Source organism: Equus przewalskii, chromosome 1 (genome assembly GCF_037783145.1).
Source record: "Equus przewalskii isolate Varuska chromosome 1, EquPr2, whole genome shotgun sequence".
Classification (NCBI taxonomy): domain Eukaryota; kingdom Metazoa; phylum Chordata; class Mammalia; order Perissodactyla; family Equidae; genus Equus; species Equus przewalskii.
In genome coordinates, this window is record NC_091831.1 from 125,391,768 (window position 1) to 125,419,488 (window position 27,721).

Below are 27,721 nucleotides of genomic sequence, written 5' to 3' on the forward strand. Positions count from 1 at the left end.
TGCCATACTGGCCTAAAATGTAGCAAGTAACACTGTATTTGTAGGGCCAATCCACTGCATGCTAATAGGTCTTAATCATTCTTGGTATTTGCTGTCGTCCAAAATAGTGGAGATTCCATAATGATGCAAAAGTGAACAAAGTAATTCCGTGGAACTTGAGAGGGAAAGTAAAATCCACCTTAACAGAAGTGTACTGAAATGCCCATCTCTCGTCTGGGAGATGGCATTCTGGGTGGAAGGTCAATGCCCCTTCCCCTGGGCACTCCGGTGAGTGAGCTTTAAAACTGCTAAAAATAAACTCGCCCACTTCCTTATCTGAAGGCAAGAGAAAAAGCATGGCAAATATCAATTTTCTTTTTGAAGTATAAGGTAAGTATGGACTCCCTGAGTGTTCATTATTATTGTTATTGTTTCTCCTCAGGAAGAGCCAAAATTTTCAAACTGGAGAGACTTTGAACACGAAACATTTCCTGGAGAAAGGGTTAAGTGAGAAACTGAAATACCTGCGTGCGTTTCTGCGGCTCTCCACTGCACCTCCAGGACAAATAAGGATGAGTTGTCAAGTTAAATATAAGCAGTCAAGTGACTGAATTATAATTTACTCTGTGCTCAATTTAAATTAGTGTGAGGCTATTAAAATATACAGTATAAATACGGCAATTCATCACAAGCTGTCATGGATGACTTCATTTATTTGCTGGAGTGGCACACGCTCCAGTAAAGGGAAGGAGAGCAAAATCACAGGTCAAATTAAGCCGCTATTCTGTTTTAATTCTCTTATTTAATCTGTGGTGACATAATTGTCTTCTACAGTATGTACAACTCAGAAAGGAAATTTGGGAGGATTACAGTCAGTATACAAATGATTAATCAAATGGTCCATTTAAATGCTAGTTTAAAAGCAGCAGAAACCCAAAGCAGTCAGAGAATGATAATCAGCACATGCTATACACAATGCTAAGAAATTTCCAGTTAGATGGATTTTTCCCAATTAGAAAATAAACAATACTAGGTCATCTGTTAAGCTCTACTCTTTGAAAGATTTTATAGACTACATTAAAGGTATAAGAAGGTTCTGTTTGCAGGATGGCTAGCAGTAGTTTTATTTGGTTTCTGCTCTACTTGTTTGCAATAGTCTTACTACACATCCCCCTGAAAAAACAGCTAGATACACATTTCATGAGTTATGTACAGACATTATGAAATAGTTATTTTTAAAACACGATCAGCATCATTTTGAAAATGCTCTCTTCACGGCAAAAAGTTTTCTTAATTCAGTGGTATAAAATAAAAATTCAAGGTACTTCTACCCTTCCCAAAATTCAACTTGCTTTTAAAATATCTCATGATATTTTCCCACCTTTGAAGTCTGAAAAGGGAAATATTACAATATGCTTTGTCTAAAAAACAAGAACATTTAGACGTATAAAAATAGAAACATTTTGAGTAGGAAGTGAAGAGTAACAGATTTTCAAGGACTCTCATCTCATCGCTCCCACAGACATTCAAAGTGTGGGTCCAACTGACCACTTAACTGGGGAAATTAAATTTCTCTCATCATTCCATGCAGGTGTGAGAGCTCTGCAGGTGATTCTGTTTAGACAAGGACTGTGATTTGCTGCTCTTCACAATCCCTCTGTGACACCAGGCAGCCCTGTTTCACAGCTGAGGTCACTGAGAGGTTCAAGTGACATGCTTGAAGTCACACAAAAGTCAGGAGAGGGTCAGGAAAAGATCAAATGCACTTCTAACTCTTAACCTTTCATTTCACCCTTTAATATAAAAAAAGCTAAGAATACTCTGGGTGAGAGCAATGGTCCATACAGAACACTATGGGACATTTTGTTTGGGAGCTAAACCTCCTTTCAAGATGCTACTTCAAAAGATGAATGAACAAACTAAAGAACAAACGAAAGAACAAAATATATTTATTCAGTCAGTGATTCAACAAATTATGTTTTGAACATCTAGTCATTACATGTAGTGTTCAGTACTAGGCCCCATATGCAAGGTCCTGCATATTCAATGAGTAAGATGAGAAGATAAATAAGATCTGTTCTCCACTTTCAGAGATTTCAACATAATAGGAGAAATGTCCATGTACACTAATAGCAAAATACAAGGCAGAATGTGATAATACCCATCAGAAACATATACAGAGAATTCTAGAGGTTCAAAGGAGAAGTGAGTGAGTGATAGATATACCATACGTGACAGGATTTATCCAAGTTCAACGGAGGAGCAGGCTTTGGAGCTGACCCTTGAAGGGTGCTAAGGATTTTGATAGGTGGAGATATGGGTGAAGGCATTCTAATTAGAGAGAAATAAGTGAATTGAAGTGTTGAAGTGAGAAAGTATCTGGGTTCAGAGAAGGTAGTGAGTTCAACTTAAGCACAGGATTCAGACACATAAGATAATGCTACAAAAGTAGGCTGATGACATACTGTGCGAGATCTTGAGTTCCATCCTATAGAGTTTTTAGTTTATTTGGGAAGTAATGTAGAGCCTTTGAAGATTCTGGAGAGGGGAAGAGAGGGGATCAGAACTATGCTTTAGGGAGCCAAACCTGAGAGGAGTGAGAGGCAATACAGAATAGAGGTTAAGAACATGGACTTGGGGTAAGACTCGCCTGGGTTCAAGTTCTGATTCCATTTCTTATTAGTTGTGGGACCTTGGGCAAGCTATTTAACTTCTCTGTGCCTCAGTTTCTGCGTCTGTAAAACGGGGATCAACAATGGTAACAACTGCACAAGGTCGCTGTGAGCATTCAGTGAGGAAAATGTATGTAGAATGCTTGCTGAGCACAGTATAAATGATCAATAAATGGTAGCTTCTATTTCTGAGAGAACAGTTTAAAAGCTGATCAACATGTCTGACAAGAGACAAAAATAAGCATCTGGATTAGAGTGGTGACAAGAAAGGAAGAGATACTAAGAAAAACCCCCAAACCAGAAAAATCAACAGGTTTCCAGACATTGGACATTAGCTAAAACAGGACAGTGATCCCTGAGAGATGGAAAACAAATGAGGTGAACCCTATGATTGTCCAGCTCACTGACTGGAGAGAATTTCCAGGCCCCCACGCAGGGAGGGGAATCCAGGTGGAGCGCAGTCATCTCCCTAAGTTGAAGAGACAGAACTGGGAGTCTGAGGAGGCCAAGGCCACTAGTGTTCACTGGCAGACGAACAAAGGGAGAAAGCTCCAGAGATCTGCCAAGGGGACCCTGGAGTCTTCAGCTGAGTAATGACCAGCACACGGATGTCAGGAAACTACCTGAGGGCAGGGAAAGAACCACCAGAAAGGACCAGAGGAAACAATCTCCAGACCTCACGATGGGCAGAAAGATTTTCCCACCAGCCCAGGTAGAATACCTTGTAATTGCCAGGGTGCTGGGCAGAGTATTCAGATGACTATTGCCTCAGTGGAATGGCGAAAATTAGTTCTAGACTAAGAAGTGGGCTGGTCCCATCTAATAAAGCTCAAAAGCAAGTCTTGCAAGGATCAAATTGTTTCAAAGTCACTAAATGGCATCTCAGAATAAAGCTCAAGAATATTTTTAGGAATGCAAAAATATCTAGCACCTATGCCACATGACTGGCATCCAATAAAAAATGATAAGGTATTATAAAAACAAGAAAATATAACTCAAAATGAGGAGAAAAAGCAATCAGTGAAAACTGAACCCAAAATGATATATACGATAGAATTAATAGACAAGACTATTAATTCAGTTCATTTTATTCCATATATTCCCTAACTATATTCCATATATTCAAGGAGGCAGAAGAAAGACTGAGCATGTTAAGCAAAGACATGGAAGATGTAAAAAAGACCCACGTGCACTTTTAGGTGATAAAAAGCACAAGGTCTAAAATAAAAAATACACCGGGCAAGATTAATAGCAGATGAGACAATGCAGACTAAAAGAAGAAAACTTGAATATCTGACAACAGAAACTATCTAAAAATGAAAGATTAGAGAGAAAAAAAAGACTGAAACAAACACAGAGCGTCACTTTGCTCTGGGACAACTTCAAGTGACCTAAAATATGTGCAATTTAAGTTCCTAAAGGGGGAGGGGACATACAAAAAGAAATAACGGGAAAAATTTTTCCAATTTGATGAAAGCTAAAAATCCACAGATTCAAGAATCTCAACAACTCCTAAGGACATAAATCATGAAGAAAACTAAATAAAAGCTCATCATAATCAAACTGCAAAAGACTAGTGATAAAGGAAAAAATCTTAAAAGCAGTCAGAGAAGAAGTCAGTTCTAATGTAGAAAGGAATAAAGACTTAAAATGACAGTAAGCTTTTCACTGGAAAGAATGCAAGCCAGAAGACAGTGAAACAAAACCTTTAAGATATTGAAAGAAAAGAGCAATCAACCTAGAGTTCTCTATCTGGCGAAAATATCTTCCAAAAATTAAGTCAAATATACATTTAAACACACAAAAGCTGAACGAACTGATTACCAAAAGACTCACGTACTATAAGAAATGTAAAAGAAGGAAGTCCTTCAGACAGAAAAAAAATGAGACCAGATGGAGGTCTGGATCTACACAAAGGAACGAAGAGCACTGGATTTGGTAAAAACGTGAGTAAATAAAAAAAGAATCTTTTCTTACTTTTTAAATGTCTTTAAAAGACAAATAACTGTCTAAAGAAAAATACTAACCATGTTTTGGGGTTTGTAACATATGAGAAAGTAAAATGTATGATAACAAATGTCAGGATGAGGTAAACGAAAGTATACTATTGTAAAGTTCCCATACAATAGACAAAGTGGTACAATATTAATTGAAGGCAGCCTACGATAAGTTAAAGATGTATACTATTAACTCTAAAGCCACCACTAAAAAAAAGGACATACAGACAGAACAAACAGAAAACAAAGAGCAAGATGACAGACTTGAATCCAAACACATCTTTAATCACACGAAATGCAAATGATCTAAACACCTCAATTAAAAAGCAGAGATTATCAGACTGGATTAAAATACAAGACCCAACTATATGCTGCCTACAAGAAATCCATCTCAAATATGAAGACATAACAGATCAAAAGTAAAAGGTAATATCATGTTAACAGTAGTCAAAATAAAGGTGCAGCAGGGGCCAGCCTGGTGGCGTAGTGGTTAAGTTCACACACTCCACTTCAGCCGGCAAAGTGTTTGCAGGTTCAGATCCTGGGCGTGGACCTAGCACTGCTTGTCAAGCCACACTGCGGCAGCATCCCACATAAAACAGAGGAAGATTGGCACAGATGTTAGCTCAGCGACAATGTTCCTCAAGCAAAAAAGAGGAAGATTGGCAACAGATGTTAGCTCAGGGCCAATCTTCCTTGCAAGAAAAAAAAGAAAAGATGCAGTAGGTTTATTAATATCAGACAATGTAGATTTTAGAGCAAAGGATATTAACGTGGATAAGAAGGTCACTTTGTAATGAATGATAAAGGGGCCAAATCATCAAGAGGACCTAACAATCCTAAATGTATTCAATAGATCTTCAAAAAATATGAAGTAAAAAAATGAAAGAATGGCAAGGAAAAAAACAGGCAAATCTACAATTATTGGTGGAGATTTCAACAGCAATCTTTCAATAATTGATAAAACAAGTAGATAAAAATCAGTGAAGATACAGAAATTCTGAACCACACTATCAGCCAAATTGATCTACCTGACATTTACACAACACCCTATACAACACACTGTACATTGTTTTCATGTGCACAGGGAACACTTACCAAGATAATTCATACCGGGCCACAAAACAAATCTCAATAAATTTAAAACAATTCCAATTAAACAAGTACATTCTCTGACCACAACAGACGTAAATTAGAAATCAGTAACGGAAAGATGTCTGGAAAAATCCCCAAATATTTGGAAACTAAATAACACACTTCTCTAAGATTTAATGAAAAACTCTGCCTGTTTTGAAGAAATGGTACATTTCTTTCTCTTAGATTATGACTATTATATAAGCGACATAGTTTTTGCCTTGGCTATCAAGAAGCTTAGGGCTAAACAAAAAGTTTAAACACAGTAATCGTATCAACTCTTTTTTTTTTTTAAGTTTTTTTTTTTTTTTTAGGAAGATTAGCCCTGAGCTAACATCTGCCACCAATCCTCCTTTTTTTTGCTGAAGAAGACTGGCCCTGAGCTAACATCCCTGCATGCCTATCTTTCTCTATGTTGATTGTGGGACACCTGCCACAGCATGGCTTCATAAGTGGTGTGTTGCTCCACACCCGGGATCCAAACCCACGAACCCCAGGCCACTGAAGCAGAGCATGTGAACTTAACTGCTCCACCACCAGGCCAGCCCCCATATCAACTCTTAAATCATTCATTCATTCAACTCAGATGATGTTTAAACACAATAATCATATCTAATCTTAAATTAGTCATTCATTAAATCCAGTTTAAGCATCTAGGACGTGATTTTATAGAATCTAGTGATACAAAGTGAATACAACACAGACCTTGCTCTAAAATTCAGTTTTATGGTCAGGTCTAGTGAATAGAATATTTTTAAACCTCTATTGTTTTCATTTATTGAAAATCTCTACCTTAACAGCTCCTTTTAAAAATGCATCCTTTCTTTAAAATTGCTTTTAATACTTTCTAGAAACAGCTGTTAGCCCCTTGCCATATCCAACTAAATAATCATACACAAAAATTTTAATATTAGCCTAGCTTAAACATAATTCAAAATGTATGAAACTACAAAAAATTATAATACTCTTACAAGGGCAAATAATAAGTTTTTTGCATGATTTATTAGCAGGGATCCCCTCTCTTAGAGTGAATAAGCTAAAGTTGACTGTCTTTAAACAATCATTGGCAACAATCTAAGAGTTTTGACATCAAAGGAACAAACAGCTCAACAGAGAGGAAACTAGCGCTCTAGCTGGTGAAGGTATCCTCTGAGAGAAGAGGGAGCTCAGGAGAAATGGAACAGCGCCACGGTGACACAGCAGAGCTGCACTCAGTGAACCCAGGGGAAGTCTGGGCTGGAGACTGGCCTCCACAGTATCCAGCCTGGGAAGAATCTGGACCTCAGGTTCCTCCTCTGTAAGACGTGGGGTTACAATAGACGATCTGTAAGGTATCTTTCAGTTCCACAAATCTGCGAACCTAATTTGGTTGGAATATCTTAGAAAACATCCCAAGAGGGAGCTCTATTGTATCTCCTTACCAAAAGCTACTTGAGTTATTAAAACTAGACTTGATGATGCCATAAAACACATTCGAGGTACTGAACTAGGTTTGGGATGGAAGAAAAACTCTGGACTGCCCTAGCAGTTGGAAGACCTGAGTCTTAATTTTGGTTTAACCTTACTAAAAGGTATAACCAACTGCAATTTAATTGCTCTGAGTCCTAGTTTCCTAGATAAAAGATGCAGAAATATATACTATGCAAGCGTTAAGAAAAGGGATTGAATTCTCACCGGGTATAGACAGCTAGGAAGGCATCTTGGGGGAGATAACCTTGCCAGAGGGATGAGCAATGCTAACAACTCATATGAAGGCTGCATGGCTTAGTAGAGAACATGGGCTTTTGGAGTCAGATGGATCTTGTTTTAAATTTTGGCCCTGACTCTTCCGACTGTGTGACCTTGGACAATTCAGCTTTCTGAGTCTCAGTTCTCTCAAATATAAAATATATAGGCTTACTTTGTAGTTTTAAGAATTAAAGATAATAGTTATAGAGCATCTAGCATAATACCTGGCATATTATGAGTAGTCGCCATTCAAAAAATAAAAGCTTTCATTATGAAGGGCCTAGAGACTGAAGATAAAGGGCATGACAGAAAGCAGCAGACAGGTAAAAGAGAAGATGTGGCTTTACAGGTAGGCAGGGGACCATCTGCAGAAGGCCTGACCAATTTGTGGGGAGGGTAAGGACTGAAGCAGGCCTGACCAGTTTGTTAGCTAAAAAATCCAGTGCTGGAAGACAGGTTCTATGGGGTGGGACTGGAGGTCACATAGGGTGTAGTCAGAGGTGCAAGTCAAGAGTCCATGAAGGAAAGCTGAGACAAAAAGATGGGGAGATCAAGCACCAACAGCAAGTGCCAGAGACTAAATCCAAAGAGGCATGGAAGGACTGGATCTTGGAGGATGGCAGGGGTGGGGTGTGGATTACAGATAGGATGGAAACAAGTGAAGATCCTCTTAGGTAATTGCCTAGAATATTCCTGAGTTACGGCAGTGGGATTCTAGTGGTGGATGTGGTGCTGAGGTACTTCAGGATGCTGAAAAAGGTCAGAAGTGAGGCAGATATGTTAGGCTTTATGTAGCACACAAGTGGGGATGGGAGCACAGGTAGTGCCAAGACAGTGACATGGTCAGATCTGTGATTCAACTCTGGTAGCAGAGAAAAAGTACACGGGAGAAGAAAAAGACTGAAGGTACAGTGAGAAAGTGATTATAGAAGTGCAGGTAGGAGGCATGTGAGCCTGATATAAGGTCAAGGCAACGACAATGACAATAGAAAGGAAGTGACAAATGGACATATTTCAGGGAAAATTTCTGACAGGATACAGTGACTTACAGGATGTGGCAGATAATGGAAAAAGAGCAGTGAGTAACTACTAAGGTTCTGAGCTGCAAAACCAGGACAGTGATGCCATTTAGCAGGGAACACAGAAAGAAGTGTAGGTAACCAGGATGAGAAGACTCACAATGCAAAGAGCTTACAACTGACCATTCTAAGGCATAAGTAAAATATCTTCAGGAGTCTGAACGTCACAACAGGGCCACAGATTCCACCACCTACCACCCGAACTTTAAACCACTTCCTCTCCTCTTCCACAATCCCTGTGACTTAAGCTAACAGCGGGGGAAGAGAAAGCAATGAGTATCAAGGATTTCATAAATTTCATAAAATTTATCCAGCACTTACCTTTACAGCTAATATTTTCCCACTCGGGACATGATAGGCTCTATGGGAGAAAAAAAATAACAAAATCACTTGGGATCCCTAAACAACCTACAAAATGGTTAAGGACACAAATACAAATCTGCAGCAATGGGATCTGATACTTTCAAAGAACACTAATAACATTAGTAATTTACATTTCTATTGAGCTTAATGGTTTACACAGTGATTCATTATACATTACCTTAAAATAACCCTCTGAGGTAATGCTGGCATTATCACCCTCCTTTTATAGATTCTGAAGCACAGAGAAGTTAAGCAGTTTGCCCAACGGCACAAAGTCAGTAAGTTGCAGAACTAGACTTCAAACCCAAGTCTTCTGGCTCCAGATCCCTTATGAAGACTGTCACTGGGTGGAGGGGGGGCAGTGTGGGGGGGGGGGGGCAGTCTTCTAGAGCCTCTGCTAAGCTCTGCACAGAGCCATACAAAACGGGAAGTTTTCCTTTTATTTCAATTATAGATCCAGATAAACTACATCCCTACATTTCATCAAAATAATCTCAAAACACATGGAATTAGCTATGGCTTAAGATATAAATTCATATAAGAAATCACAGAGTTATTAGGCTCAAGTATGTGGTTCATCTTTTCCTAATGGTGGTATCTCTCAATATTAAAAATGCTGTAGAGAAGACACAAGTTCAAATGATCAGATACAGTGAAATAACTACAATTTAAAACAAGGTATATGAATACATTCACTTATGAAAACAAGTAAGAGAATAAGGTTTGCAGAAATAAAACACTATCCCTTCTCATCACAAGCTTTTGTGTTTAAATGAAAAGCGGCCTTTCATACATGTACTGCAAGGACTGCACATTCTGACCATTATCCAGAAACAATTTGCCATATTTAAAAATTTCAAAACTAGCCATGCAACATAAACAAGCACTGTTATTACAAGCCTATAAAAGTATAAAGACACAAATTAGTTTGGAAGAACTAAAATCTTGCTCCATAGAGGACTCTGTATATCAGCAAAGATCAGATTGTTCTCCCCTCGCCCACCCAGCTTTAAGACGTGAGTAGGGTGGAGAAAACGCAGGGGATGGAAGTTAGCTTCTCAGGAATTTTCCCACCTCACCTGTCAAGTTGCAAAATATATTTATCAGGCTCCCAATTTTTACTTAGTAATGACTTAGTAGTAAAAATTGCTCATTCCTTAAAACAAAAACGAAATATATATTCTACTGTTATCAAATGAAAACATCACTTTCTGTTGTTTTGGCAGAAATATTTGTGTGGCTACTCTGACAAATTTTTTTAACAGCTTTAAAATTCACTTCAGTGATCAATTCAATGATTTTTAGTAAACTTGCAGAGTTGTACAATGACTGACAAGTGTTTTCATTTATTTTTTACTTCTTTGCTGAGGAAGATTCTCCCTGGGCTAACATCTGTTGCCAATCTTCCTTTTTTTGTATGTGAGCCGCCACCACAGCGTGGCCACTAGCAGACAAATGGTGTGGCTCTGCATCCCAGAACCAAACCTGGGCCATGGAAGCAGAGTGTGCCAAGCTTAACCACTAGGCCCCAAGCATTTTAAAGTGACTGACTTACTGAAATGGTTTAGTTATTAAGAACCTACAAATATTAGCAACTTTTCAAATATAAAATGTTACAAATTCAGGTAAGTTTAGAAAAAAATATATACCATATGTATGTATGTTTATATCCATATATATGAGTGTTATAAGAAATTCATTCTGTTTTTCCTACTAGAGTGGACAAAGGTCAAGCCAATCACGGACGGTAAACTTAGCTTTTATTTTAACAATCAATTGTAGAGAAATTCAGGTAGTTTTATCTCATTTACAGGAAAGGCAAGATTATAAAAATTAGATGGCAATTATTCACTTTACCAAAGAGTTCTTTAATCTGGAAAGTGTCTAAAGTCTTTCTCTAAATATCAACCTCCTTAGTATATATAAAGACTAATACATTTATAAATCTTAAATTATTTAAAATTTTGTCATACTTTGTATAAAGTGATATACATTTTATAACTGGAACCCCTATGTTACACTGCTTACTCTACTAGCTGTGTTAATACCAGACTTGTACAATGTGAAGCTACATTTCAGGTCGTGATTTGACTCATGATATATCTGAACTCACGTAATAAATTGGTAGATAGACTCACTGTATTTTTCTCAATGCCTGACAGAGAAGTTGACAGACTAAGCTAATCGAAATGTGATTCAAAGGAATTTAGTAACTTTATTCCACGTAAATACAGGTAATATAATGTGTAAGATTTAATGATACATTATTTTTCTCCTTGTATACCACTGACTTTTTCCAATTCCAACTTTTTAAAATACCATATATTAGAATCACTAACCAAGGACTGAAATATAAAGATAAATAACTGAGTGCATACACAAGGATTCAAAAGTTGTAAAAAGAATAGTGTTGTCAGACAAAGAGAACAGTTTAGTGGTTACTAGAGGAGAAGGGGGTTGGAGGTTGGGCAAAAGGGGTGAAGGGGCACATATATATGGTGACTGACTAAAAATAATGTACAACTGAAATTTCACAATGTTATAAACTATTATGACCTCAATAATAATAATAATAAAATAACAGTGTTGTTACTCTGGAGAACGAGCAACACCTGGACTTTTGAGACCAACAGCAGCGATAAGGAAATGATTAGCAGATAGTCTAATATATATACCATATTGGACAGTTTGGCAACTTAATTAGCTTGTCAAGAAAGCTGATCTCTTTTCCAAAAGAAAGGTCTCCTATTTCCAAGTGAATTAAAAGGGGAGGCTTGATGATTTAATTATGATGCACGCTAATTCATCCGTGGAAGTTTGGGTTCGATTTCGAGCAATAAAGATGCTGTGTGGTTTGGTTTACAGTACAATGACAGTACCAATTTAACATTTAATCATCAAGGAGAAGTGGATGACAAAGGCAATGCCAGGTATGAGTGCAGTATGTCCCTTAACTTTGCAAATGGCATTCTACTTGGAGAAAAGGAATTTGTTTACTTTCAACGGATACCGCATCTCAATTGTCTTGACCTTCCTCAACACATTAACTGTAAAGTGATTAATGAAGTTTGAACGGAGGCTCTGGTTACGCCAAAAGACAACTACACACCTTTGCATTGTTTTAATTAACAGCTAACACTTCAAATTAGTTTGTTGTTGCCACAGTAATTACCTGTTCCAGTGAGCGCATGGAGGAACCATTTTTATGAGATATTTTTAGTGTGGAGTCCTTGAGTGTTCCATTTTGTTTGTGATCAGTACAGACCTTCTGGGAATAGTCCCAGCCCTTAAATTGAGTACACAACATATACACTTCAGGATGGCAAAAGCTGGTAGCCTGGCGTAAATTTTTTGAGTATTTAAAACAACAAAGAGACCAGTAAAAAAGAAGAATCCTTATTATTCATACTTTCTTACATTCTTTTTTCATTTGGAACAATAGGTTCTAGATGACAGACAAAAAGTTGGTATCAACCTTTAATTCTGATACAGAACAGAACCAGGTAATTATTGAGCTAGTAGGGAATATAGAGAATTGTCTAGTTTAATCTCTTCCTTTTACAGTAGAAACAGCCAAAAGCCAGGTTAAAAGATTTGTCCAAGCTCACAGTTAGTCAAAGGCAAAGCCAAGACTAGAACTGTGGCAGAATATAGATATTTTAGGACCTAAAGAAAAGATGTGGTGATGTTCCAATTTTCCTAACTGTGTTCTAGAGCAGGGAAACACACAATTCAAAACTTACAAAAGTGCTGCCATACTTCAATCAGGCTAAAGACCATCACAACCAAATCTCTCTAAGCAAGGAAGCATTCTGCACTCATCACCAATCTATCATGGGACGCAGAATATTGACAGCTGTAGACTCTGAAGTCACTGTCAGGTTCTGATCCCAGCTCTGCCATTTCTCAACAGTGTGAACCTGGACTGTTAGAAAACTTCACTGTGTCTCAGGTGTCTCAAGTTTGAAATGGGGAAAATGGTGCCCACCTTATAGAGTTATGAGGTTTCAATGAGATAATTTAGGTAAAGCACTGAGGACAGGGTGTGGCACACAGTAAGTACGCATAAAATATTAGGAAACAAAGTTTTCAGGGTAGCTAGGTGTTTTAAGAGTAAATCCTGCTAAAACAGAGTGAAAGAGCAAGAATTATCTCTATGTTTTAAGAGTCAGGCTATGTGCTCAACAAATGAAGACCAATAAAGCTTTAACAATGAAGACTGGCAAAAGGCTGCAATATACTATTCATCGTTAAGAAAAGCAACTAGTATTACGTCATGTTGAAATAACTTTGAAGACAAAGAATTAGTCATTTGAAATGCTATGATCGTATCATGATTCAAATTCTAGATTTCTCACCCTGTTTATCCTTTGCCCACTGTTGTAACTTATTTACACTACAGACAGGTACGATACGTGCCACATCCAAGCATTTGTCTTGGCAGAAACGCCATCTGACCACCACTGTTGCTAAACAAGAAGCCTAATTTTTCACTCTCCTTGCATTAGTAAATGGGAAAATAGAAGCTACCCTAAAAAATCCACATACTTCCCTTTAATATACACCCTTGTAGATTCTATAAAAAATAAAATTTTGAGGCTTCTCCTAGTCTTCAGACTCTGGTGGCTCTGTTATAACCCCTAGCACACTGCAGAAAAATTGTCCACATGTCTGTCTCCCATACTGGGCAGTGAACACTACCATGTCTTAATCATCTTGTATTCTTCACACTTTGCATAACTCCTGGCTCATGGTAAGTGCTCCATAGTTAATAAATGTTTGACAAATGATTATTACTTCTGGATGAAAAAAAATCTATCACTTGGATAGTGTCTAACAAAGAAATTCCACATGCATTTAATTAACTCATTCCAAAATCTTATGAGTAGTTTTTTCCCCAGCCTTATTGAGATATAACTGACATATAACATAAGTAGGAATTATCAACATCATCTCCATTTTATAGGTAGATTTCTAACTGCTGAATTCCAAAGTCCTTACACGGATTTCACGATCTGGTCCTTGGTTATCTCACTCATCTCTGCTTCTGCCAATCTCTCTCTTTTTTTTCCTTTCTGCTTTTTCTCCCCAAATCTGTCCACCACATAGTTGTGTCTTTTAATTGTGGGTCCTCCCAGTTGTGACACGTGGGATGCCGCCTCAGCATGGCCTGACGAGTGGTGCTAAGTCCATGCCCAGGATCCCAACCAGCGAAACCCTGGGCTGCAAAAGCCAAGCGCGAGAACTTAACCACTCGGCCACAGGGCCAGCCCCTGCCGATCTCTCTTATTCACAATTCTCACTCTGTTCTACCAGACCTATTCCTGCCTAAGGCCCTTTGTACCTACTCCTCAGGCCTGGGTCACTCTTCCTCTGATACAAACTTGGCTTGCTCTATCACTTCCTTCAGGTCCAATTTTACTTTGACTATCCTACATAAAACAGCCCATTCTCTCTTCCTTTTTCTTCATAGAATTCATCAACACCTTATTTATTAACTTATTATCTGTCTCCTGCTGCTAGAAACAAGCTCTATGAAAACAGGGACTTTCTCTTTTTTTGTTCACTACTGTATCTCCAGTACCTAAAACTGTGTGGGCACATTTTATAAATATTTGTTAAATGAATGAATAAATTCTCTTAATTGCTATAAGTCTATTTTTGTTTTTTATCTTTCCTAAAACAGTTTTAAGCTTTTCTAGGAAACTGTCCATTTTCTGTTTTCAAATTTACTGGCATAAAGTTACTCATTGTATCCTCTTATTTTGAAGATCTCTGCTCTGTCTAGAATTATGTCCCCTCTTTTAATCTTAACTTCGTTATTTCTGTCTGCTCTGTGTTATACTTGATCAATTTTTCCAAGGAACCAGCTTTTGGTTTTCTTGAATTATCTCCTGAATTTTAATTTCATTGATTGCTTTTTCTTTAGCATTATTTTCCTTCTACTTTCTTTGGGTTTAACCCCTTCCCTTTAAAAAAAAAATTTCTTGAGGTAGATGCTAAGCCTATCACTATCCAGTTATTCTTTTCTACCGTATGCACAACAAACTATCCTTTAAATATGACTTTGGCTGCATCTCATGAGTTTTCATATATGGTATTTCTCTCATGTTCAGTTGTAAACATTTTTATTTCCATTATGACATATTGTATGACTCATAAGTTATTCAGATGTGTGCACTTTGATTTACAAATGTATCAGGGGGTTAACTTATTATGATTGATTTCTAAACTAACCGTATTGTAGTTAGAAAAAGTGATTTGTATGTTATAGACGTTACTGAGAGTTGCTTTGTTCCCTAGTACATAAGTTTTTAAAAAATATTTTTGTACCTGAAAATAATGTATATTCTCAATTTGACTGATGAAGAGCTCCACGTATGATCATGTGACCAGTCTATTAATTGTGATGTTAAAATCTTCTATATCCTTACTAATTTTGGTCTGATTGATCTGTTGATTACTGAGAGACATTCTCCCACTGTGACTGTGGATTTACCAAATTTTCCTTGTAATTCTGTAAATTTTTTGCTTTACGTATTTTGTGATTATGTTATTAGTTACGTATGAGTTTAGGACAATTAAGTGTTCACAGTTTCTGTTTCTTCTATCATCACATAGCACTCCTTTCTATCCCTAATAATACTTTTTGCCTTAAAGTCTGTTTTGTCTTATACTAATATAACCACAACAGCTCTCTCTTGATTAGTTTTTGCCTGGTATCTTTTCCCCATCCTATTCATTTCAACTTTTTTCTGCCTTTATGTTTTAGGAATGTCTCCTAAAATAGTCTAAAATAGTTACAGCTATATTTTTTAAAGTTTAATCTAAACAATCTATTAACTGGCAATGTTAGTCTACTTATACTTATTATAATTACTGATATATTTGGATTTATTCCTACCATCTTATTCACTTACCTCACACCTCTCTCCCTCTACTATACTCGATTACTCCCCATTTAATCCTTCTATTGGTTTTGATGTTATACATTCCATTCATTGTCTTTTAGTAGTTACCCATACAATTTTTAACAATCATTCTTGATAACCAAATAAAAAGTTAATTACTATCTCTATCCTTCTCTCAAACCATATAAAAATCTTAGAATTCCAATCAGCCCTTCTCATCTTATATTATTTTGCCTAGTCTTTTTGTTTTGTTTTGTTTTTCCTTCTTCTTCTCCCCAAAGCTCCCCAGTACATAGTTGTAAATTCTGGTTGTAGGTCCTTCTGGCTATGCTATGTGGGATGCTGCCTCAGCATGGCTTGATGAGCGGTGCCATGTCCACACCCAGGATCCCAACTGGTGAAACCCTGGGCCGCTGAAGCAGAGAACGCAAACTTAACCATTCGGCCACGGGGCCGGCCTCTAGTGTTTTTGTTTCACTTCATTTTGACGTCCCTAAATTAATCACTACTATCGTTGTCTTATATATTCAGGTTTATTTACAGGGTCAGCATTCCTTCTTTCATTTTATTCCTTTCTGGATTCAACTGGATTCAATTTCTTTCTACCTAAAGTACTTCCCTCAGTAATAAACTAACTCTCCCCTCTCCCATAAACATATATCTTTTTCTGTCTACACATATATAGACACATATGTATAATCTTTTATATTCATTTCTGAAGATACATTTTGCCCTCACTCTTGAATGACAATTAACTGAGACAATTATTTTCTCTCAGTCTTTTGAAGATACCACTGTCTTTCAGCTTTCATTACCGTTGTTCAAAGTTTACTGTACCCAATTTGCTGGCCAATACAAAGCCACTGAAGGTTTTTGGACAGAGAAGTGATATGATCAGAACTTAACTTTAAATCCTTACTCTGGTTGCATATCATAATAATACTACTGGAAAAGAGGAGAAACTAGAAAAAGCAAAGAGCACTTAGAAAGCTGTTACACTAGTCTATGCAAGAAGTGGTGATATGAACCTGGGTAGTAATCACAGGTGTGGAAAAGGAGAAAGAGATACACACGACTTTGGCCAGAGAGAATTTATGAAACATAGGGATGAGAAAGATGAATCTAAAATTTCAAGCTAAGATAATAGGAAAATTATAGTATTTATTAACAGAAATATAGGAACCTTACCTAGTCAGCCTTAGGCTATATAATTCTGCACTTTTTAGCTCCATGAGAACAGAGACCACATTTAATTCATTCAACAACGTGTACACACTACCTAGCATAATACTTAGCACGGAGTAGATACTCAAATATTTAGAAGTTAATAAATAAACGGGGTAGTCAGGAGAAGGAAGAAAGGAAAAGGAAACAGGAAAGTAACAATTCCTAAAGGTTTACAGAATTTTTCTAACTTCCCCATGATGTATGTATCATAAGTTATCATAAGCCACATTTTACAGATAATAATAGAAATAGATTCAGGGATATTAAGGTATTAAGAAACTCACTCAAGGTAATAAGAGTTCATGAATGGCAGATACAGGATTCAAATCTGGATCTATCTCAATTCAACCCTTGGGCTCTTTCCGTTATAGACAGAGTATACACAGAGAATAGTTTGAAATAAGCGTACTCCAGGATATTGTCAATGCTGAAGGTGGGGTTCAGGAAAAGAATGCATTAAAATTCCACCTACCAGATTCCCTGTACTCTGTGGTTTATGTGATTGAATTTATCCACTGGCATCAACTACTCTAATGTCTTATAATACTTCATGTGTGGCTGTTATAAATTGTTAGTTCTCTTCAAAACTGCTATTTAACTTCACTAGTACATGCTTTATTTAACTATATTGTAAACTCTAATTACCTGACTATATTGTAAATTCTTAATATACAATCTATGTGTTATCCTATTTTATTCTAAGTTTCAAGATCAGGCTCAAGTTCCATTTTGTTCACTGCTTTATCCCTAACTTCTACCACAGAAACTTAGTTTATCTATTTAACAAACACCTAATGCACATCTCAAATTGTCAAGCACTCTCTGGGCATTGTGGATGGAGCAGAGAACAAACTAGACAAAGTTCCAGCTCTCATGGAGCTTACTTTCCAATGGGGGAAGACTGACAATAATCAAATAAATATACAGTATGTCAGGTAGTGAAAACGCAACACAAAAGAATAAAGGTAAGGATATAGAGAGCAACCAAGATTAGGGGCATTTTTTTTCATATTAGCTTTGGGGAAAAGGTCAGGGAACACCTCTCTTACCAGGTTATATTTGAGCAGTAAGGGAGGACATCACTTAGATATCTGGAAGAAGAGGAATCTAGCAGAGGACTGGTAAGTTCGAAGGCCCTAAGGCAGAAGTGTGTATTTGGTGTGTGTGGAGGTGGAACAAGCAGGAGGGCTAGAGGTGGGAGACAAGGTGACAAGAAGACAGATTGTGTAGTACCATTTACGCCACAGTGAGGACTTTAACTATTATCATGAGTGACATGAGAAGCCATGGTGGGAGGAATGGGGGTTTATATTTTAGAAAGGTCATTTTGGCTGCTGGGTGGAGAGAACACTTTGTAGCAAAGCAAGGATAGAAACTGGGAGACTGTTTGGGAGGCTACTGCAATAATCCCAGCAAGAAATAACAGTGCCTTAGAGTAGGGTGGTAGGAAGAGTGGTGAGAGGTGGTGACTTCTTGAAATAGTTTTGAGGAAGAGCCAACAAGATTTGTGGGTAAATATGATGGATGGTCTGAGAGAAAAAGAAGGATTGAGAACAAATGCAAAGTTTTTGTCATGAGCAACTTGTAGAATAGAGTTTCATTTACTCAGACTGGAAAAACTGTAGAAGGAGCAGGTTTTGGAGGATATCAAGAGTTCAGTTTTGGGTGATGTTGAAACGCTTGAAAGATATCCAACTGGCAATTAGAGATGAATCTGAAGTTCAGGACAGAGGACAGGGAGATAAACATTTGGGCTTCTTCAACATATAGATGACATGTAAAGCCATGGAACTACAAAAGCTCTCTTAAAAATTAAATTAAATAGAGATGAGGTTTGAGGACTGGACCTAAGGCACTCCAAAATCAGAAGTCAGAAAGATGAGAAGAAATCAGTAAAGAAGATGAGAAGGTGCAGATAGTAAGCCAGCAACAGAATCCAGAGAATGGTGTCTCTAAGGCCCCGAATGTTGGTGTTAGATCTTTCACATTGCCAGGTACAGTACCTTACACAGAGTAGGTATTCACGTAGGTAGGTGACTGATTTCAAAAGCAATACTTGGGGACACATGCAACTAATTCTATTTCTGCTCTTTGAAATTTTAAGGACGGGTCTAGTATAATACATATAAAGCTTTAGGTATAATCACCTTCATCTAAATCCTAATGAGAATTTATTAAAAGATACATCAGTCCAAAGAATAAACTGAATTTCTATAAGAATCTTCAAAAGTGAGTAAAAAAAAGAAAAATTTGAAAACAATGTTAAAAAGTCCTACATTCACACAGGACATAAGGGAGAAACAACCTGTGCTCACATTCCAACAGCTGGACTCCCACACAAATTTATGTCAACTGCATCTGTATTTCACAATGTTTACTGAAATTATTTATGCTTAGAATTTCAAATTCTAGGAGAACCAAAAAAATACGAATTGTCCCAGCTGACTCCTGCTCACAAAATAAATAACCTAGAGCTGATCATATATTTTCTGATAAAGCTTGTACAATCTCATACAATTAAAGTTGGCATCTAATTTCTATGGCACTATTCTGCATATTAATTTCTGAACCCATTATAATCAAATTATTTTAAATTATGAGCAGGAAGAATTCATAATAGGGAGTATCTGTGCTTGTCTAGTGATTGTGAGGTAGAATACAACTTAAGAATGGAGGGACTGACCTATGATTTGACTGTAAATATTTCATATTTCAGCATAACTGATAATATGTTATAAATGTTCATTTGTTAGCAAAATGGTCATCAAAATGAGTAGGGAAACATCTTTTCTATTTTTTTGCTTCTTGGAGCAAGAATTTCAAGAGTAACTGCATGGATGATAACTTTTAATCACAACGGCAAACAAGAACATTGAAACGACAGTATTGCCACTGTCCTGTAAAGAGGGCAGGGTGATTCTTTCACACACCATGTGGAATAAACACCATTGACTTAAGTTCTACTTCTAACATAACATACTTCAGAGAAGGTTAGTGAAAAGAAGGACACAAGTACTCTGTGAATTATTTATAGAGTGCTATCAATTGTTGAAAAATTGTCCAAATGGAGGGGAAACCTAAGAAAATAATCCAGTCACTAAAACAGTGAAAGCAATAGTTAGAATTCGGCTTAAGAAATAACCAGCAATTAGAAAGGATGGTATTTTTCTAGGTAAGCAGAAAAAAATATGATGTTTATTTATTTGCTCCTTGGGTCTCTTAGAGGAAAAGTAGGAGGCAAGCAAGACGGTCAGCAAAGAGTATTTTAAAATAAGTAAGTTACAAATGCATTGTTATGAGCTCACTAGAGACATAGATAGTAATGGCTCTCTTAAATGATAAAATCGGGTTCTCTGTTTTTCAGGCAAAGATTTCACAGCTTGTGGGGTATCCTAGATTCTCTGCTTCTCTGATCTTTGAACGCCATAGAGATTTCCAAGATGTCCATTGGAAACAGGCAGAGGAAAGGAGACAAAGTGACCTCTCAGATCTGATTCATTATGACAAAAAGTTTGATTGGGAGGAGACAAACCATTGCCTAAAATGAGATTTCTGATTAGTTGTCCATTTTAATTATTTATGCAATTCTTAATTCTCATTAGCATAGAAAGTTAAGAGTTGGCCATATTCAGATTTAATTACTAAATGTACTTCCTTATCAAGAAAATATGGTATCCATTAAAGCAAATATGAAGTAAGATCATTGGTTCTCATACTTACAGACGCTGTTTCCTTGATCTTTATATGACATTTTATTTATTGACCAAAACAAAGTAACTCTGATTTTATATAAATTTAGAATAACAAATGGAAGTCTTTCTCTAACTTAGAAGTTTTTCCATCTCAGAGAACTACAGCAAAAAGAAAGAAGATGATGGAAATCAAAGGGCTAAATGCTCCACTAGGAGACACCCAGCATGAGGTGATACACTTTCAGTCTCCTATTTAAAATAAGGAACCTGAGAGTTGACTGTATTACATTATACCAAAAGATTATAAGTCTGAACAATTCTGAAGACAATACCAAACAAACAGAATACTTTTTTGCCTTATAAAAGGAAAGGGTATAAATGCATGTGAGTATATACATACATATACAAACGAAACAAAAATCTTTTATCTTGTGAGATTAATTTTTTTAAATCCTGGATGTCATCTTTTAATGCAACGACATGGTTTCAGTAACCAAATATAAAGTAGCTGTGGTTCAGTTAATGAAAATTTTGTTTCATTGCTTGATCTTTTTAGAGATTTGTTCTCTTGGTAGGTTTCTTTGGGGGTGGATTTTACCAATATGCCACATAGTACTAAAATAGCCATCCACAGAAAAAATTCAAATAGTTTCAGGGGAATCAACACTGACAGTTGTTGCCTTCCATAACAGATAAACACATTAGCCAGGCTCTAGCTGTTAAAATAGGAAATCCAAAGTAAACAGCAGTTGTAAAAGGAAGCTTTTATGTAAACTGTACTAGTTCAAATAGCAGTCTATGCCAACCTTCCTTCTGCCTAAAAAGCCATTACAGATGCTTGGCTACTGATTGCAAAATAATCTGTAGTTAAGCAACAGGGCTCCCCAGAATGTTTAAGTGTCAAATCAAACATGTTATTAAGTTACAGATACTAACAACTCTTTCAAGATGCTGATCATACACATCAGGCTCACAAATCAAACCTAACGTACGATATGGGAAACTTGGTAGGTTTAGAAAGAGTTCCAACTAGAGAAAAGCTACTGTAACCCTACATTTTATCATTTTGTCTTCTTCTTTACTATGGTTATATACTCCTTTTTACTCCCACATCTGCCTCAAAGTCAATGTGGTCATCACTGCCTCCATATTTCTTCCCTAAGTTGATGCGCCCTAGTTCGAGACTTTAATATTCCCACATCAACTAGAGTAATGTCTTTTAATATATGACCTAAATACCTTTGAGATCAAGGAAGCTGCAGTCATAGTGATCTCTTCATCAAAGGTTCTGAAACAACGTAATGGGCAAAACAGAGAGGCAAGAGATATAAAGCCTAATGATGAGAATGAAGGAGAGAAATGGAGTAGTCAGGCAATACATGTGGGGCAAAATAAGAATACCCTGAGGAGTAACTAGCTAGGAAACTTTTCTCCTGAAATACCTTGATCACAATGTAATCTCTGTTCACAGTTTCTTGGTAGAAAACTAACAATAAATCACTTTCCAAAATCAGATCCAAAAACGGCTGTTTAGAAAACCTCCTTCTAGTAGTAATTAATATTCTATTGTGTTTTATAGTTTATAAAATACTTCATAGAGAGAGAAGCTATTTTATTTGCACAAAAATTTATGAGGTAGATTTTCTTATTATCGCCACTTTACAGATAAGGAACCCAAGCTTGGAGAGGCTAACAACTGCTTCAAGATTCTTATCTGATAAGCGCTGGAGTGAGATGTGGACTCGAGTCCTCTGAAGCCAAATCCAATGCATGTCCCAATAAGCCTGTGTGAACATAAACTGGCTGCTTCTAGATGCTCTAATTCCAGTTGTCTTCAAGGTTCTCTGGATATGGTCAGTGTTGATTTTTAAAAAGCAATAGGGAAAATCGATTGAATGACTCACTTTTCAGAGTTGCATTAACTTTTTCAGGCCACTGGGGTGCAATTTACTAAATTACCTCTCCTAGAACACTAAACAGTACCCTAGTGGGTCAAAGAGTAAATGCACCTCTGAAAAGTGAGCCGTTTATTCCCTTCTTCCCCATAGTACCAGATGTAATATGTCCCCTATGACAGAAATATTAACCCATTTCCATTGAAAACTCAAGAAACTGTCCCACACTACAGAAAACAGGGACGCTTCCCTGGGAAAAAAAAAAAAAAAGCAAAAATCTCTCTCTTTATAACCCTGCCCACAATCCTGTTGAAAAGTCAACATACATTTCTATGAAAATACTTATTTTTCATTCATTGGAGACTGATTTTAATCAAGACCTCAAAATAGAATAAAAAATATAAATTCAGAGCTGATGTTTTTCAGGGGGGAGATGCATAGGCTATCACGATGGCTAGTTTCATCCTGTACTGCAGTATTTAAAAAATAAGCTCAACCACTCATCTTGCTTATGAAATAAGATATATATCACAAACAGCTATTCTTTCAGGTATCTCACTACACTCTGGTTATCCCTTTGTCTGAAAAAAAAATTCCTTGGCTAGAAGGTAAGTATATTATTATGTCTAATCTCTATAAAGGCAAAAGCCTCTGAAGACATGTTTGAGTTGCCTTAGGAATAGCTATTGAGTGGTTTAACACTTGCAAGATACTTAACAATGCCAAACTAAGTTTTCAGCACTGTTAGTCCCTTACTCTGCTGGAAGACAGCTATGCAATGAAAATAAGACAACTTTAATTTAAGAATCATCCAGCCTCTAATTAAACTGCCATAGGCAGCTGGTTGGATAAGTTTTAATCAGTTTCAATCACCTATTGATTGGTATACTGAAGCCTAAAAAATTAAAAGTAAAAGATGATTGGGGAATTGTCCCATCTCAGAACAACAGTAGAGGCCTCTGTAAATAACTCCTCTTTTAACCATCAGCTAAATGAACACTTCAATACTGCAGTACAAAGTCTTTGCAAAATTACTTTAACTAACAAGCAGAAATTTATCAGCTTCAGCCAAAATCAATGCTGAAATCAATTTGAACACTGGTTGTGTCTAAAGGGGCTCATTGGCAATTTAGGGAAATTACACCATGTAAATGCCTGTGCTTTAATTGAACAGTTTCATCAACTAGGCTGTGATTGCTGTCCATTCATTTATTTACTTTCACTGCAGCTACCATTCTGCGAAGGAACGGCTTTTGTCAGATGAGAGAGAGGCACTTTATCTTCATTTTGTGCACTTTTGTGCATAACAGACTTCATGAAAAAGGTGTATCATGACTAGGGTCAAAACAAACCAAGAGGGACTATTTCCTTAACAGAAAACTGAACAACAGTTAAACTACCAAGATACCTCCCGCCATCCGGGGACAGTCGTCTTTAAACCCCAAAGCAAGAAGGCATTTGAGTGACTTTCCTGCACACGGCACTGTGCCTCTAAGTTGAGGGGCTACGTTTTGGACAACAGAAGGAAAGTGTTTGGATTCTAAACACAATTCCACCACGTCGTTTTTGAGCTGTCTTTAGTGACTTCCAAAAATATATAAACTGTATTTGAACATTCTCTTAAAAAATTATGCAACATTCTGTTTTTAGAGTCATCTGAGATTAGGCAAGAGAAGGTGCTATTCTCCAATCTGGATATTCACGAGATGGAATTAATGACGTCACATATATTTTTAAAGTAAGATTAACGGGAGGAGAGAGAAAGAGGGGTTTGTGTGGAAGGCGGATAACTAACTTCCTTATAAAGATCAGCAGCCAAAAACACCAACAAGATTTCAAAGATGATTTAAACACACACAAATACACTCACAAAATCACGGGTAATGAAAAAACCCAAAGATATCATTTCTGAAGAATCAAATGCTGAAGTGACTGAAGTTTGGAGTTCAGCATTAATGTTTTTGACACTGGATTAATGAGTTACTTCAAAGATTACAAGCTTCAGAGAAGTAAGGAAGAAGGAAGACAGCTGTTTGTTCATATGGGTCACCTGTAGGATATGTGTGCCTGATGCAAAAAAATAAAAATAAAAAGTACAACTGTAGTATATTTGCTAGAAAATGCCAGCAGAAATTCTTAGGCTTGCACATAATCTGCTTGCCTTAGCTCCTTATAGAACCAAAATGTAATTATTTACTAGGACAGGCACTGGGAAGGGACTAAGAAATAAGAAAGCATGAGTTTCAGTGGTCCTACTCATGTCTTGTTTTGAATCCTCAAGGAAATTCCTTAATTTCTCTGTTTCAGTTTCCTCATAGGTCAAATGAGGATGGTGACATCTACTCTACCCAGCTCCTTCCACTGCTGCTGGGGGATAACCCCGGGCATGTGACTGTGGCCCAGTTTGGAACGGAAATGCAGCCACTGTGATTCTGAGCACCTCTTACGTTTGGGTATGCGTAGGCATGGCCTTGGAACACTTTACTTGGGCTTCCTGGGAAGCAGGGAAACTTGCCATCTGCCCTTTCAGTCAGCTATCCCAGTGGTTATATTCTGCAACACTAAGAATCACCTTCAAAAAAGTTAAAAGGAACAAGAAAGAAATAACGTACAGAAACTTAACTTAGTACGTGTGTTTACGGTAAAAGTTCATTCTGTAATTTTATCCCATGTATTGTTTTCTCTATCACTATAAAGTTTTGTTGGCTATGCATTTTGTTGTTGAGACAATGTGAAAATAGATTTTATTCATAGTTTTTAGATAACTTTTCTGAAAACTTAATTATGGTTTAATCAGAGCTTTATGTTTATTGACTATATTGTTAGACTTTGCTGCTACAGTTAGCAGTTGTATCAGAATCAGTATGTTTGAGAACCTTACACAATACATATTTTCCAAATATACTAAGCTTGTTAAAATGCTATATTGATTGTGCCCTAAAGCAAGTTCTAATTTTATCTGAACATTTTTCATTTCATTATTTGGACTGACAAAACAAAAACCATGAATTCTGCTTTTAGCAATAATTCTGTACATTCTTTTCTTCTTTTGTAATACTAACAAGGAAAAGTATGTAAATTTTAGAGTCAAGTGGATAACATGATACAATCTCACATTTAAAAATCAAATTAATATTTAAAAAAATTTTATGATTAATATCCACAGCCTAAGTCTCTATTGCCATTCCCCCTCTAATTTAGTAATCTGTTCTTCCGATTCAGCATCAGTGCACAAATCAGAACCTAAACATATTTCACTCCAGTAAGGCAGCAATTTAACAGAAACATGGTCTCTTATATCAAAGTACCAAACAACAGAGTACTGAAAAAAACTGTGGCAGAAAGTTATACACAGTAAATGCCTTTTGGACTTTCCAGTGAATTATTTCCCAAAAAAGCAATTTAAGTAAATACCCTAGATGCTATGGTATACAAATATTTGCTTGTGCTATATGCCAACCAAGAGACTACAATTTTCTAGCACATCAGATACTGTAAAATAGCTAAAAAAAAAAAAAAATTAATGTGTCTTATAAATCAAGAAATGCACCAACTCCACTAGTATAACCATGCAATTAATCTAGGGATTCAATTATTAAATTCTAAGTTTTTGATACGTAAAAAGACCCAAAGGATAGACCAAATAACAAGTTACGTTGCAATAATTCTGTCAGCCAAGGAATGGTTGTTTTAACATCTACTAAAAAACCTCTAAAATTAACTAGAGATGGCACATCACTTTCAAGATTATATATTAATTTACATCTCACATTAAAAAACAATTCAGGTGAAAATTAGGAAACATAAGAGAGAGTATGGCAAACAGAAAAACCCTGGCTTGAGAGGCAGTCCCAAGTGCTGATCTAGGTATCAGAAGACCTGAGTTCTAGTCTTTTGCCCCCCAGCTTTACTAAGGCACAAATGACAAATAAAAACTGTATACATTTAAGGTGTACAGGTCGATGTTTGACACTGAGTTCTAGTCTTGATTTGATCTTGGGCATACCACCTAACCCTTCCAAGCTTTACCTTTCTCACTGTAAAAAGGGGGTAACCATACTGACTATGCCTTCTTAGCAAGGATTTAGCAAGGTCTAAAAGATCCAGATGAGGCCCCTGCCCCTCTCTCTGCTCTCCTGAGCTCATTAACTACTCCAGCCACACTGGCCTAGCCACAACACGTTCACATCCATCTTAGGGTTTTGCCAAGAGTGGTTCTTCTGCCTTGAAGGTTCTTCTCCTACTTTTCCCATGGCTGGCTCCTTCCTGTCCCCTCAGGTCTCAGCTCAGAAAGCAGCTCCTCAGATAAGCCTTGCTGAGCACCTATTTTACAATCTTTACAGCACTTGCAAGGTCTACATCATTGTACTTCAGTATTCATTTCCTCGACTACTGTCCGTCTGCTCCACTGGTGTGAGTCCAGGAACACAGAGAACTCATCTGTCTTGTGCACTACTGGATCGCACATGCTTAGAACAGTCCTTGGCACAGAGTGACAGTTGGTATTTGTTCAATGAATAAATGAATGTATGATAACACAAAATTTAAAAGAATAAAACCAAGCAATACCTGCTATAAGATTTTTATGGTGGCTGAATGCTGAATTTAGTTCTGGAGCTTTAGACTGGAGAGTAACCTCTGTGGTCATCTCATGTCCAGGTCTAAGTGGGAGTTCCTTCCTCAGCGGTTCTGAACAACAGCCATGTCGTTCTGCCTAAGGAAGGACAGTTCACATCTCCTAGAGAGGCACACAAACGGACACCACTTTGTGTCCATCCTTAGGTGGAAAAGAATCTGCCTCTGCAGGTTAATTCTTGAAACAATAAAGGTAAAGCGCAGGGCTGGGCCCTGTGAGGATGCCCAGCCAGACTACCCGGACACGACCCTCCTCCAGGGAGGACAGTCCACTTGGAAGAACAGCAGGAAGAACACATCTCCCACTCTAACAAAGGCAGGCTGTCACAGAGACATTCACGACAAGCAATTTGAGGCTAGCCTTCAGAACACAAAGCAAACCTGTTCCTCTGTCTACAGGAATGCCCCT

The 27,721-nt window shown here is 37.1% G+C and overlaps 1 protein-coding gene across 14 annotated transcripts in view; it reads right to left on the reverse strand.

Annotated features, from left to right (window-relative positions):
- The window catches only part of MAP2K5 (mitogen-activated protein kinase kinase 5), a 245,186-nt gene that overhangs the window by 149,351 nt on the left and 68,114 nt on the right, over positions 1-27,721 (reverse strand). For all 14 annotated transcript variants that reach the window (XM_070622868.1, XM_070622885.1, XM_070622905.1 and 11 more), the window contains exon 9: positions 8,911-8,950. In XM_070622868.1, the coding sequence (XP_070478969.1) occupies positions 8,911-8,950 (40 nt within the window). The remainder of the gene's footprint in view (positions 1-8,910; positions 8,951-27,721) is intronic.